The 12,461-nt window shown below is 40.8% G+C and overlaps 1 protein-coding gene across 12 annotated transcripts in view; it reads left to right on the top strand.

Annotated features, from left to right (window-relative positions):
• Positions 1-3,912: 3,912 nt before the first annotated feature.
• Positions 3,913-12,461, top strand: part of camk2d2 (calcium/calmodulin-dependent protein kinase (CaM kinase) II delta 2) — a 29,093-nt gene continuing 20,544 nt past the window's right edge. For all 12 annotated transcript variants that reach the window (XM_028975477.1, XM_028975468.1, XM_028975473.1 and 9 more), the window contains exons 1-2: positions 3,913-4,233; positions 5,783-5,877. In XM_028975477.1, the coding sequence (XP_028831310.1) occupies positions 4,172-4,233; positions 5,783-5,877 (157 nt within the window). In that variant the 5' untranslated portion in view covers positions 3,913-4,171. The remainder of the gene's footprint in view (positions 4,234-5,782; positions 5,878-12,461) is intronic.

Genomic DNA, 12,461 nt, shown 5'->3' with positions numbered 1-12,461 from the left:
ATAAAATGGTAATGGTTGGTGACATTGAACACATTTTATAAGTGATTGTGAAAGAATAAAAAAAGCACACCATTGTTTTTCTTGTGAAATTACCAATAAATTTGATGTGTCACACGACCCTCTTCCTATTGAAAAAACAAAAGTTGGATCCAAGATGACCGACTTCCAAATGGCCACTATGGTCACCACCCATCTTGAAAAGTTTGCCCCCTCACATATACTAATGTGCCACCAACCATTTCCATTTTATTAAGGTGTATCCATATAAATGGCCAATCCTGTACATATGGCCTAGCCTGAAGTGGACTTGTAATTGGAATCCCAAATGGCCAATGTGCCAATGAGCAAAGCACCATCCCCACACACTGCTCCCCGGGCACCTGTCATGGCTACCGACTGCTCACCAAGGGTGATGTTTAAAAGCAGAGGACACCGTGTCACCGTGTGCTGTGCTGCGGTGTTTTACAATCCCTTCACTTTCATTTGGAATTAATAAATAACTTTATAAAGAGTGTGGTAAATAGTGTGGGTTGCTGTGTATCACATGTAACAATCACTTCACTTATTTTATTTTGAATAAGAAGATAACAAAGTCAAAGGTTCAAACCCCACTAACTACCATTATGTCCCTGTGGAGTGGGACTGTCCCTGTAACAACTGATTGTAAGTCACTCTGGATCAGGGCACCTGATAACCGGCTCAAATGCAAATGTAAAACTGCTCAGACCATCACACAATCTCAGACAATTTAACAGCAGTCTATGGCAAGACAAGCCCGCCCCTTAATTACAGCCCTGGCTAAAGAGGTATGGTTTCAGACATGAAGATTAAGACAGTCTAAAAAGGCTATCCAGAGCAGGGGTAGCAAGTTAACAACAAGCTCTGTCATTAACTGTGCTATTAACTTATATGCAATGACTTATGCTTGTGATCTTGTTTATCTTGAGGCTATAGACTAGGGGGAGGAGATTTTGCCAAACAACTTGCCTTTTACAAAAAAGGAATTGCAATTATCTCCATTTATGTTTTTCATTGTCTCACTCTCTAACACGTTTTTGCCAAAGGCAGACCCCATCCCTGCTGGATATTCCATGTTCAACTGTAAGTGGGATCATTGACAAGAAGAAACCTTTTAAACACCATTGGGATGTTTAATTGCGAGCCAGGCCTTCTCGTGCAACATCAATGCTTGACCTCATAAGTGCTCTACATAATGAATAGGCACAGATTCCCACAGAAACCCTCCAACATCTTGTGCTACATCTTCCAAGAAGAGTGGAAACCATGTCTGTAGCTTTCTCCTCTAATACATATATACTTCTATTGGGGCACAAATTATGTACAAATGTGATAACTCTGGTTCATTTTGACAGTTTAATATTGTGTAATATTTTAAGCAGAAACCACAGAATCTCCGGTAGTGCTCTGATGTAGAATTTAAGTTATACTAGAGTCTGCAACAAAGCTCTTCCTATGCTTGTGTGATTGCCCAGACATGATTCGTTATCCTCAACCAATTTGACATCACTGAGGGAAAACCTGTTGGAGGGTATACTGTTTCACTTTGACCTCTCCACTGGACGTGGAGGTTCTCCTGCAGCATCTCTTCCTCCGGGGTAATAAGCCAATCCTCATCCTTATGGCACATGACCCTGAGTGTGTCTGCAGAATGCCCTGTTCTCTGATGCAGCTCTCACAAACTCCATTATATACCATTAAATACCATTGGTGCATAATAACAACAAAATGCTAATGAAAATGCAAACCCCACTTACTACCATTGTGTCCCTGAGCAAGACGCTTAACCCTAGAGTGCTCCGGGGGGGACTGTCCCTGTAACTACTGATTGTAAGTCGCTCTGGATAAGGGCGTCTGATAAATGCAGTAAATGTAAGTAAATTATTGTAGTCTTGTCTTGGAGTTTAAGTCGGATAATGTTTTTTTCTGTGATATTTAAAAGAAATGTGATCCATTATTTACCAGGAGTGAGCTCTTTATTTAGAGTGGGAGGACAGGGCTTTCCTTCCAAGCGCTTATCCATCCGTGCTTATGGGGCAGTGGTGGCCTAGCGGTTAAGGAAACGACCCCATAATCAGAAAGTTGCAGGTTCGAATCCTGATCCACCAACGTGCCACTAAAGTGCCACTGCCACCAAGAGTGATGGTTAAATGCTGAGGGCACATTTCTTTGTGTCACCGTGTGCTGTGCTACAGTGTTTTACAATCACTTCACTTTCACTTCTTTCATAATTCTTACTACAGAAGTTGCCTGTCTTCTTTGCAAATACTGTCCCCTTTTTTGCTTAATTTGTTCAAAATCTCACACAGTGTGCATTAATTTAATTATTTATATTTGTACGTTGGTGGCATTTGGCAGATGCCATTATCCAGAGTGGTAACAGTCTGACCAGCATACAAAGGTTGGGTCTGACATAGGTTGTTATAGTGCTACAACATGAAATGATTCTAATAACACAGTATGACATTGATCCTATTACACTGATTCCAAACAGAACATCAGCTCCCATTGCACCTGCTTCAGAGACATCTTTTCCCTGCAGGGTATCAAACTCACTCTGCCTCTTCCACTGCAATCTCATTAACTAGAGGCTCTTGCTACTATTTTTCCACATGCCAAGAAAGACATATAAGATAAGATGAGATGATTCTTTATTAGATTCATTAGATGGGCAGTGGTGGCATAGCGGATAAGGAAGCGGACCCATAATAAGAAGGTTGTGGCGTCGAATCCCAAACCGCCACACAACACATTTTGTAGTGTGCACCATGTGTTGTGTTTCACAAGGAAAATCACTTCACTTTGTGAAGACTGTATAATACAAAAAAACAAATATACAAATAAATAGTCTGAAAACAGTGGGTGTGGTTAAAAAATACCTGTATAGCAAAAAACACAGCAACACATCACATGGTGACACAGTGAAATGTGTCCTCTGTTTTTACCCCATTACCCTTGGTGAGCAGTGTGTGGGGACGGTGCTTTGCTCAGTGGCACCTTGACGGTCTGGGATTCGAGCCGGCAACCTTCAACGTTTTCTTACCCGCTAGGCCACCCTTGCCTCTGTACATACGTAATATCTACACAGAGAGGATATACAGTACAGGCCAAAGGTTTGGACAAACCTTCTCATTCAATGTGTTTTCTTTATTTTCATGACCATTAAGGTTGATAGATTCTCACTGAAGGCATCAAAACTATGAATGAACACATGTGGAGTTATGTACTTAACAAAAAAAGGTGAAATAACTGAAAACATGTTTTATATTCTAGTTTCTTCTAAATAGCCACTGCCCTTTGCTCTGATTACTGCTTTACACACTCTTGGCATTCTCTCGATGAGCTTCAAGAGGTCGTCACCTGAGATGGTTTTCCAACAGTCTTGAAGGAGTTCCCAGAGGTGTTTAGCACTTGTTGGCCCCTTTGCCTTCACTCTGCGGTCCAGCTCACCCCAAACCATCTCGATTGGGTTCAGGTCCGGTGACTGTGGAGGTCAGGTCTCCACTTTTTGTTAAGTACATAACTCCACATGTGTTCATTCATAGTTTTGATGCCTTCAGTGAGAATCTACCAAAGTAAATGGTCATGAAAATAAAGATGTTGTGTCAAACTTTTGGCCTGTACTGTATACACACATATTGCACATGAGAAAACGGAAATGGAGTTTTGGATGTGTGTGTTTGTTAGTCTGCGTATGTGTGGTCTGCTGTTGACAGCGTCTGGAAGGAAATGCCTTCTGAATCTCTCCATCCCGCACCTCTCCTGCCGCAGCCTGCCAGTACTGCTCAGTAATAATGACAATAATCAGACGAATGTCATGATCATCATCACAGCACAGGCCCCAGTTCCAGCAGGAGGGCGGGGCGTATGCGGGAGGGGGCGGGGCGGCGGAGTCTGAACTTGAGGCGCAGCGGCGCTCCGGCTCGGCAGGAAACGCTGGATGGAAATGGATACGCGCGCGCACAATGAGTAGCCAGCGCCGTCGCATGTGAAGCCGCGTTTCTGTCGACCCTCCCCGCCGCAGGAACGAGCGTTGCTGTCCTCGCCCCCTTTTTTTATTTTTTATTTCGCCCCTTCAAGCTGTCCCGCCGTCGTTCGCCTTTGTCGTTTTTGCGCCGAGCGACGCGTCTCTGCACAGCCTGCGACTGACAGAATGGCTCTGACGATTTGCACGAGGTTCACCGATGAGTATCAGCTTTACGAGGAGCTGGGAAAGTAAGAATTTTGGTGTTGAGGATGAATGCCATTCTGAGCTTGTTATGTAATGTGGCAGCGTTGCTTTGCTGAGCGTATCGCCGAGACGCTGCATGGATCTTACATGCGTTATTCCCAGGGTTGCCAGGTTCTCGGTAATTACGCAGATAATTTGCTCTTTCCCGAAACAATATTGAAGGATAAATGAACAGGACACCTTTCGTAGGGGGTTGACTTTTACAAAATAGATCATGGGCGAAATTCACGGTACCCGACGGTGGCCCTTACATTGCAGGTACGGTCTGGATCGTAAGAAAACACGTCGGTGTTGAGCTAGAACAAATGAAACCGATGCATTTCGCATTTGCATTTTGCACGTTATAAAAACCGAAAAAAAAATGTGTCGTCTGTATAGTGAATAATTGTGAATTTTGCATCGTTGCTCTTTGCATGTGTGGTCCGTGGTTGTCGTGTAAAGAACCATGACCTGGCAACCCGTTTGAATCTGTCATGATGGGGGCTTCGATGTGTGTGATGTTTGCCCATGTTAGGTCTTAAACATCTCATAAAATGAAATAGTAGTGACATATATATATATAATTAATTCGTTGTTTCAATGCCAATGCTGTCTTGCAGAGGTTACTCGCCAGATCTTCTTTAACCTTGATTTTATCCGTTTGCATCCTGGAACACAGTGCTTTCTCTGTGATTTCATGAATCTGTATGTAAAATGGTGGTTGCTCTTGCGATGGGCACAGACCTGTCTACATGCCTGGAATTGTCCCCTCTGGAGACAAAAATACACATAGTAATGCGACAGCAGCCTCAGCGCAACCACATTCCTTTGCAGTCATCCTGGGCTTGGTTAATTATCGGGTTGGGGATTCCGCATGTCAGGGTTGGGGGTTGAGAGGGAGGCGGGTGGATAATGTGACTTCTACAGTCCCCATCTGCATCAGTCCCCCTGCCCCCACCTCCCCAAGCTGATCCAGACCGGGGGATGCCTCGAGCCTCAAAGACAACATAACCACAGTGGCTGCTCAGCTCTTCATCATGTACACTGTCACAGAGCCTTAACGTCACGCATGCATCTATTTTGGTGGGCGTGTTAACAATTCAAACGCTCTTGTTTTGTTACAGTTCCTTTTTTGTGGGTTGTTTTTACCTTTACTTTCTGACTTACTATTTAGTCGGAAGCACCCTGTGTTTAATACTGAAACAATTTAAACCTGGGATCTTGTAGCATTAATCTAATTTAAGAAATGATAATATAACAAAAGTGCATGTAAATGGGGGCATTTGAGGTGATGCAGCTCAATCTGACAAACCCAGTCTTCACTGCACATGGTTAAATTTAGATGCTGCTGACGGCACGTTTAAAAAAAAATAAAAAAAAAAGCCTACATTTTTGCACTGGACTATTGTCTATCGTCATGGAAACACTTTCTCGTTGTCATGGCACAGATAAGATGGGTCATATGCTGGGCTTGGCTAGTGTAAAACACTGGGATCTCTGCATTTTCTTTCTTTAAAAACATTATCTTTGACTTTTTTTTTTTTTTTTTAATAGAGGAGCATTTTCGGTGGTGAGGCGATGTGTAAAGATCTCGTCAGGTCAAGAATATGCTGCCAAGATCATCAACACAAAGAAGCTGTCTGCCCGAGGTACGACTATCCTTTTTGCTGTGGCTCATGTCATATATTAATCAATCAGAAACACTGAGATCACTGAACATTTTTAAATGGCGTGTGTGTGTGCGCGTGCATGTGTTGATATTGATTCTAGGACTTTGGCTGGTCTTATTCTCTGTAGGGTTAAGTCGGGGGAGAGGTGACCCAGTTCTTTCACATCCTTCACTGTAATTGTTGCCATTGGCCTGTTTGCCTGAAGGCCTGCACAGGAGGGAGTGGAAAATTCAGCCTCACAGCCTGCCCTCTCCCGAGGACCAATCATGTCCTCTGAGTCAGAGCTCTAACATCTTTCCGACCAATTGCATCCTCTGAATTTCAGATTGCTCTCTCTTGAGAGCCAGTCGTGTCCTCCTCATCTGGACTCTTTCGGCCCCCAGAATCTCTCTCATCCTCTGCCCTTTGGGGTTGAACGGTGTTATATTCAGCTAGATTGTATGAGTTGGGGAACCTTTCAGGTTGGCCTTGGCTAAACATCACAGTAGACAGGAACATTTTTTCGAATGCTGTCTATTCTAAGATTCCATTTTTTATCTGTTCTCCTGCATACTAATCCCCCTTCTAGATTCATCCTCTCTTCTTATTTATTCACTGTTGGCCTTTTTCTGGTCTGTGATGCATAGTGTATCTTACACTCCTCATCATTTTCCTGCCTTTATCTGTGCGCCCTCTCTCATACTTCTCTTTCTGGCTGCTTGTATTGAAATTAATACCCAAGTCGGGGGGATCAGTATCACAGCAGAATTGCATGCTGGGATGGCTTTTTCCAAAAATACAGTGTGATGGGATATTGGTCTCTTTTCTATCGGTGCACGTGCATGACTTTTCTCTCTTAGTCTCTCTTGCTCATCCTCTTGCTCTCCCTCCGTCAGTCTCTTTTTTTATTTTTTTTTTATTTTTCATGCTCTGTATTGGTGCAGAGGTTTACCATGCCGGAAGCTTTTGCGTCAGAGATGGTCTTAACCTCTTTTCTGCGATAAGCCGTGGAATTGCATCTCTGTGTAGACACACCCTGCCTCTAACCCAGTGTCAGTGCAACACATAAACTCACACAAACACTTACACAGACACACTACTGCTTTTGTTAGTTGTTACAACCTCCTGCAGACACAGACCTGAAGCTGGCTGGAAGGGAGTCTGCTGTGAAGCTGTGGTGTTCAGGCACAGGGTCACAATCAGTAAATGCAAATCAAGAACTGAAACAGCAGATATGCTTGTTTGATGCAGAATGACGCATTCAGCAATGTTACAATATATTCCTATTTGTCCAAACCAGAGGAAAAATCTATAGCTGGATATATAGCAGGGGTTATGCATTTGCCTGATTTTCACAATCCTTTCCAGTCTCCATAGCAATTAATATATTGCAGGAGTACACAGATGTACTAGTATAGGAATATAATATTGTAATTGCTTAAAATGACCAACATCCCGATTGCAATAATAATTACATGTTGTGTAACCTATCTGTGCGAAAACAAGATGCTCCCTCTTCAAGACCAATTAAAAAAAAACAAAATCTCATAGTTTCGACCATCCACCATTTTGCATTTTATGTTTTTTTTTTTTTTTTTTTGTGTTATAGGGGTGAGTGATATATTGAATATACTCAATGTATTGCAGCTTGTTCCACATGTAATATAGTAAATGACCATCAAGTATAAACATTATTAGTGGTAAACAGACAGCGTGTACTTCACAGACAGCTTGCTGCCCTGCCCATTTCTTGCGGTGTTGCATTATGTAGTTGATATCGTTGAAGTAATTGATTTATAATTGTAATTTGTTAAAATTTATCATAATCACTGCTATAATAAACCTTTCCTCCATCTTGGTTTCAGAGCATCACAATACGCGGAGCTCTTTGACTGTAGTGTCTGCAGAGGCTCACAGAGCACCACTTGCTGCGCAGCTGGCCGCTGTACTGGGCGTAGTCAAAGAGCGCTCTTCAAGCGTGTATGCCAATAGAAAACAATGGGTTTCTGAGTGCAGTTCCAGCGCTTGTCATGTTCGGTCTCCAACCTGCTTAACAGTGGAGAGAAACAAGTCAACAGAGAATTGAGGATGGAGGCAGAAGACTGGCCTTAAATACATTATATTTGTGTTATTTTATGCAATAAAGTGCTGGATTTAGCACTTTTGGAGGACATTTCTAGGTATTGCAAAATATATTATGTATTGTGATATATCTTAAATTATTGCAATATTATTTTTAGGCCGTATCGCCCAGCCCTAGTGTGTTATAATCCTGAATTGCAACATGACACCATTATTTAGGCTGTGAGAAAAAAAAAAACGTCTTATATTTGGCACATTGTGGTACTGATTAGTTATAGTACAATGGGTACATTTCTTGGGTAAATGCACTTTTGATGTTGCCATTTTATGATTAAAATTTAGCTCCGTGAAGTTGTGCTGAAAAGTACTTACCTCTTTTAGCCAATGTTGGAAGCTGGATAATTTAAGATATGCATGCTTTGTCCTTGGGAGCTGTACCACTGAATGAACATTCAGTAGTAAGTGAGTGCAAATGCGTGTGAATGCAAAGTGTGTGACCCCTTCCTCCCCTTGACCTGGAACCACATGCACAGATAGGAAGAGAGAGCGAAAGAGAGAGAGAGAGAATAGGGATGTCATGCGACAGACTGGTCACTATAAAGCTAAAACTATAATTTGTTGTTTCCCAACACCTTTAACCAATGAGCACATCAATACTAGTTTAAAAAAGCAGTTTTCTTTATATGGTCTTGTAAAGTCACTTTCCTATATTCTTTGCATGATGGATTGTTCTTTTTGCAAGAGTAAGCAAGTACCAAGATACAGTACAGATTGTGCTGTGCTACTTCGGGGGGGAAAAAAAATCCTCAGTTTGACTAAATAGGCCATGGAATTCTGAGGAGAAAGCTGGGGCACTTTTAATTAGAGACACTCTCTCACTGTTTCTCTCTCCTACCCTCTCTCTCTCTCTCTCTCTCTCTCTCTCTCTCTCTGTGTGACCTGGCAATAGGAAGAAGGCCAGCATGCGGAGTCTTAATAAAAGTCTCATGGCTCAACCCGCTTGGGTATCCTTTTTGGCTCCCCGATGGTCCACCTCGAGGGTTTGCTTACCCTTACTCAGACACCGGGGGCTTATTGTCTCTTCCAGTTTTACTGGTTTACTTGTGTACGGTGTACTAGTTCCCTCGCTGAGCTGCGATGATTCTTGAACTTTCAGATGAATTGTAGATTACTAGTCCATAGTGGCTTTTAAGAAAATTATTCTGAATCCTTATCTCCACCATCATATTTAGAAAAATCACATTTGATCATATCTGAAACTAAAATACACATTCAGTCCTTTTTTCATTTGTCCCAGGTAGTTTAACCCTCTGTACTTCTGGTTGACCAAGTACCTTACAGGTAATGGGTCATTGTGAAAGCAGTGGTTCCTCCCTTCAATCCAAGATTTGAAGAGAAAGCTCTAATTATATTAGCATTTACCTGAATGTGACATGGGCCTGAATTACTGACCCCACCAGAAAAGGATATGGTACATTCTCATTTTAACCTGACAAAACAAATTATAAATAGATATGTAGAGACACCCAGACCTGACTGGAACATGTTAGACATTTTAAATGATGTAATAATTCCTTTGTTGGCCATGCACCCATGTATATAATCCAGAGAGAGTGAAATTAACATTGTGCTTCAAGTTTTAAACTGGTGCTTAGTTGAGCTTTAGTTTTTTTGTAATGGAGAAGTTATGTGTATTTAGTACTACCTCCCTAAAAACTATAATTAAACTGATAAAATGTATTACTATGATTTTCGATAAATACAAACCTTCATCTAATTTTGAGTCTCTTCCATTCTGTTAAAAAGTATTGAAAAGATATATTGACATGTCATCACTATTGACCATGTTGAGCCCTAGGGATGCCCTGAAAGCAGATATTTGCTTTACTGTTTGTCAGTAGCCCATTCGCAAGTGATTGATGTTTAATTGTTGTTTGTTAATGTTGTGTTGGCTAATTCTGGTGTACCATTAGCCCACCCAGCTGCTGTTTCATGTAATATCCAGTAGTTGGTACAACAGGGCAAGAAATAGTGCTAAAAGGCAATCACACAATTGCTATTGACTAGAACTGGGGTGATACATTGACACAAAATATGCGTGCCAATGTGTTGGATCCAAAACAAAGATGATGGTGCAAGTGAGTAGCAGCAATGGAGTGACTGAGTTTCTACAATGCATTCAAAGTTCATCAAAGATGTGGGTGTACTTCAATGTACAAATAATTTATTCCAAAGTTGGACACCTTAGCAAAGGTATTTCCGATTTCCGTAATGCCAGTGAACAGGGTGTAGGATGCCAAAGACGTGTAAATAATGTGACTGATGTTGCAGTTGTTGGTTACCTTGCCGAGCACCCCCCCTCCTCCTGAGCTGGTTATCAGATGCTGCTAAAAAAAAAATCCCCAGCCACTGACCCCTGACCTCACTCTGCTTCAAGCAAATGGAGGGTGCCCTTACTCAACAAATGGGCAATACACAACCGCATGCAAAAAAAAAACTTTTTTTTTTTTTTTTTGCTATTGCCACCCAAAAGAACTGTTGGTTCTCTGTGTAATATATTGTATGACTATATATAGTCACCTTCCTAAAATCTTTACAAAAAATATATATTTGTTTGGTCTTTGTGATCAAAACACCTACTCCCTCATTGGATCAGATCAGTTGATAAATGAAATCCCATGCCTTTGTGACTTATACCCTGAAAAATGTCTGTTTAGGAAGGACACCATGGTGGGCTGCCAGATTTAGTTTAATAAAAGCAATAAAACACTTTCTGTATTTAAGTCATTAATTCTTTCAATTGAGAGCTATGAGTAGCATTCAGTTTTTTATTAAATGCTACCGCTGACATTATTTTGCACTTATTTCACTCATTTTTCACATAAATTTTTGTAATTTAATTGTAATTTAAGAACAATAAACAATTAATGTTTGTTCATTCAGATATGTAAATTAGAATGTATAATTTGCTATAATAGTCCATTAATTTGGAAATAATCGAGAATTTAACTGAATCCAATTGGGAAAAACGAATTGTTAGAGTAACATGCATCTTAAAAATAAATGCTAGATTTATAATCGTTTTTCACAGCCCTAGTACTGACCCAGGTGAAAAGATGTAAGAGTAAAGAATTGTTTAGTGACAATACTATTATAATCCCAGTCAAGTCTAGACTCTGGAAATTGTAAATCCTGCACCCAAACCATTGCCAGTCCTGGGCTAATGATAATCTACACACTGCCTAGAGACCATTATACCAATCTGAATTAGAGTAACAGCTGTAAGATTTAGCTGAACATAACAAACCCTACATTGTGCGCACAAGAATGTAATTGAATTAGTTGTAAACCCTTTGACATTCTTCCTCGGATTTCAGTGCCATTTGGAGGTAGTGGAGGGTATTCTGGGGTGATTAGATGGAAATATAACATTAATCTGAAGGAGACTGTGATCTTCTCACCCCTGGATAATTCACATGATGGTACCTTGTACAGTCCATTTCATTCTGAAAGAAGACATATTTAAATATAATGTAAAGTTGTATATTGAGCTGCTAATGTATGACCTATATGGATACTATTTCACAATGTTGTCCAATTAGGTTTATATTTAGATTTCGTTGAAAGGCTGGAAGCTATTGATTGGAAAGGGCCAGGGTATCTTGTTAAGATCCTGTGCACTGAAGCAAAGTCTGAACAGGAAATAAGGATGCATGAGGGCAAAAATACTGAAATGGCCAAATCTCAGTCATGGGCCACAGGGAATTAATGATTTTAAAACCTTGTGTGTGTGTGTGTGTGTGTGTGTGTGTGTGTGTGTGTGTGTGTGTGTGTGTATGATTAATCTCTCTGGGAACTAAATATACACACACACACACACACACACACACACTCCAGGTGTACTACACACACTGGGAATGGTTAGCAGCAGTGTCATAAAGAATTGTTCTTGATATGTTTGTGAGGTACCTGAGTAATACTTTAAAGCTGGAAAATGTGGCGTAGCATCTTGCTTCTCAGACTGTGGTACATAGTGGTTCAACAGAATTCTTGTTTAATGCAGTATAGCTAATGTACAGTTAACAGGGAATCAAATTAATTATCTATTTTTGAAAGCTAGCCCTAATTATCAAGAATAACTGTCTTAAAAATCATATGACCATACATAATTTTTTTATTTATTGCAAAATGAAATTTGTGTGAAATGCCGGGTGAAGTCATCTTTAGTGAGAACACTAAATAGGTGCAAGTGACCTATGATATAATACCTATGATTTATATCAGGATATTTTTAAATGCTGTTTCTATCAATACATCTACATAATTTTCTATATAAGACTCCTGGGGCTCTTCTCACTGCCTGGTTTAAATACAGCTTTTCTGACAGGATTGTCAGTCTAGTCGATAATTAATCCTGGAGTTTCGCGTTTGTGGAGCAGGTCTGCTGTGCACATGACCTAGACAGTGAGAGCAGCATTCTATTTTTGCACTAGACTAGATTT

Source organism: Denticeps clupeoides, chromosome 4 (assembly GCF_900700375.1).
Source record: "Denticeps clupeoides chromosome 4, fDenClu1.1, whole genome shotgun sequence".
Lineage (NCBI taxonomy): Eukaryota > Metazoa > Chordata > Actinopteri > Clupeiformes > Denticipitidae > Denticeps > Denticeps clupeoides.
The sequence above is the reverse complement of the archived record's forward strand: the minus strand, read 5'-3'. Positions and strand labels throughout refer to the sequence as shown.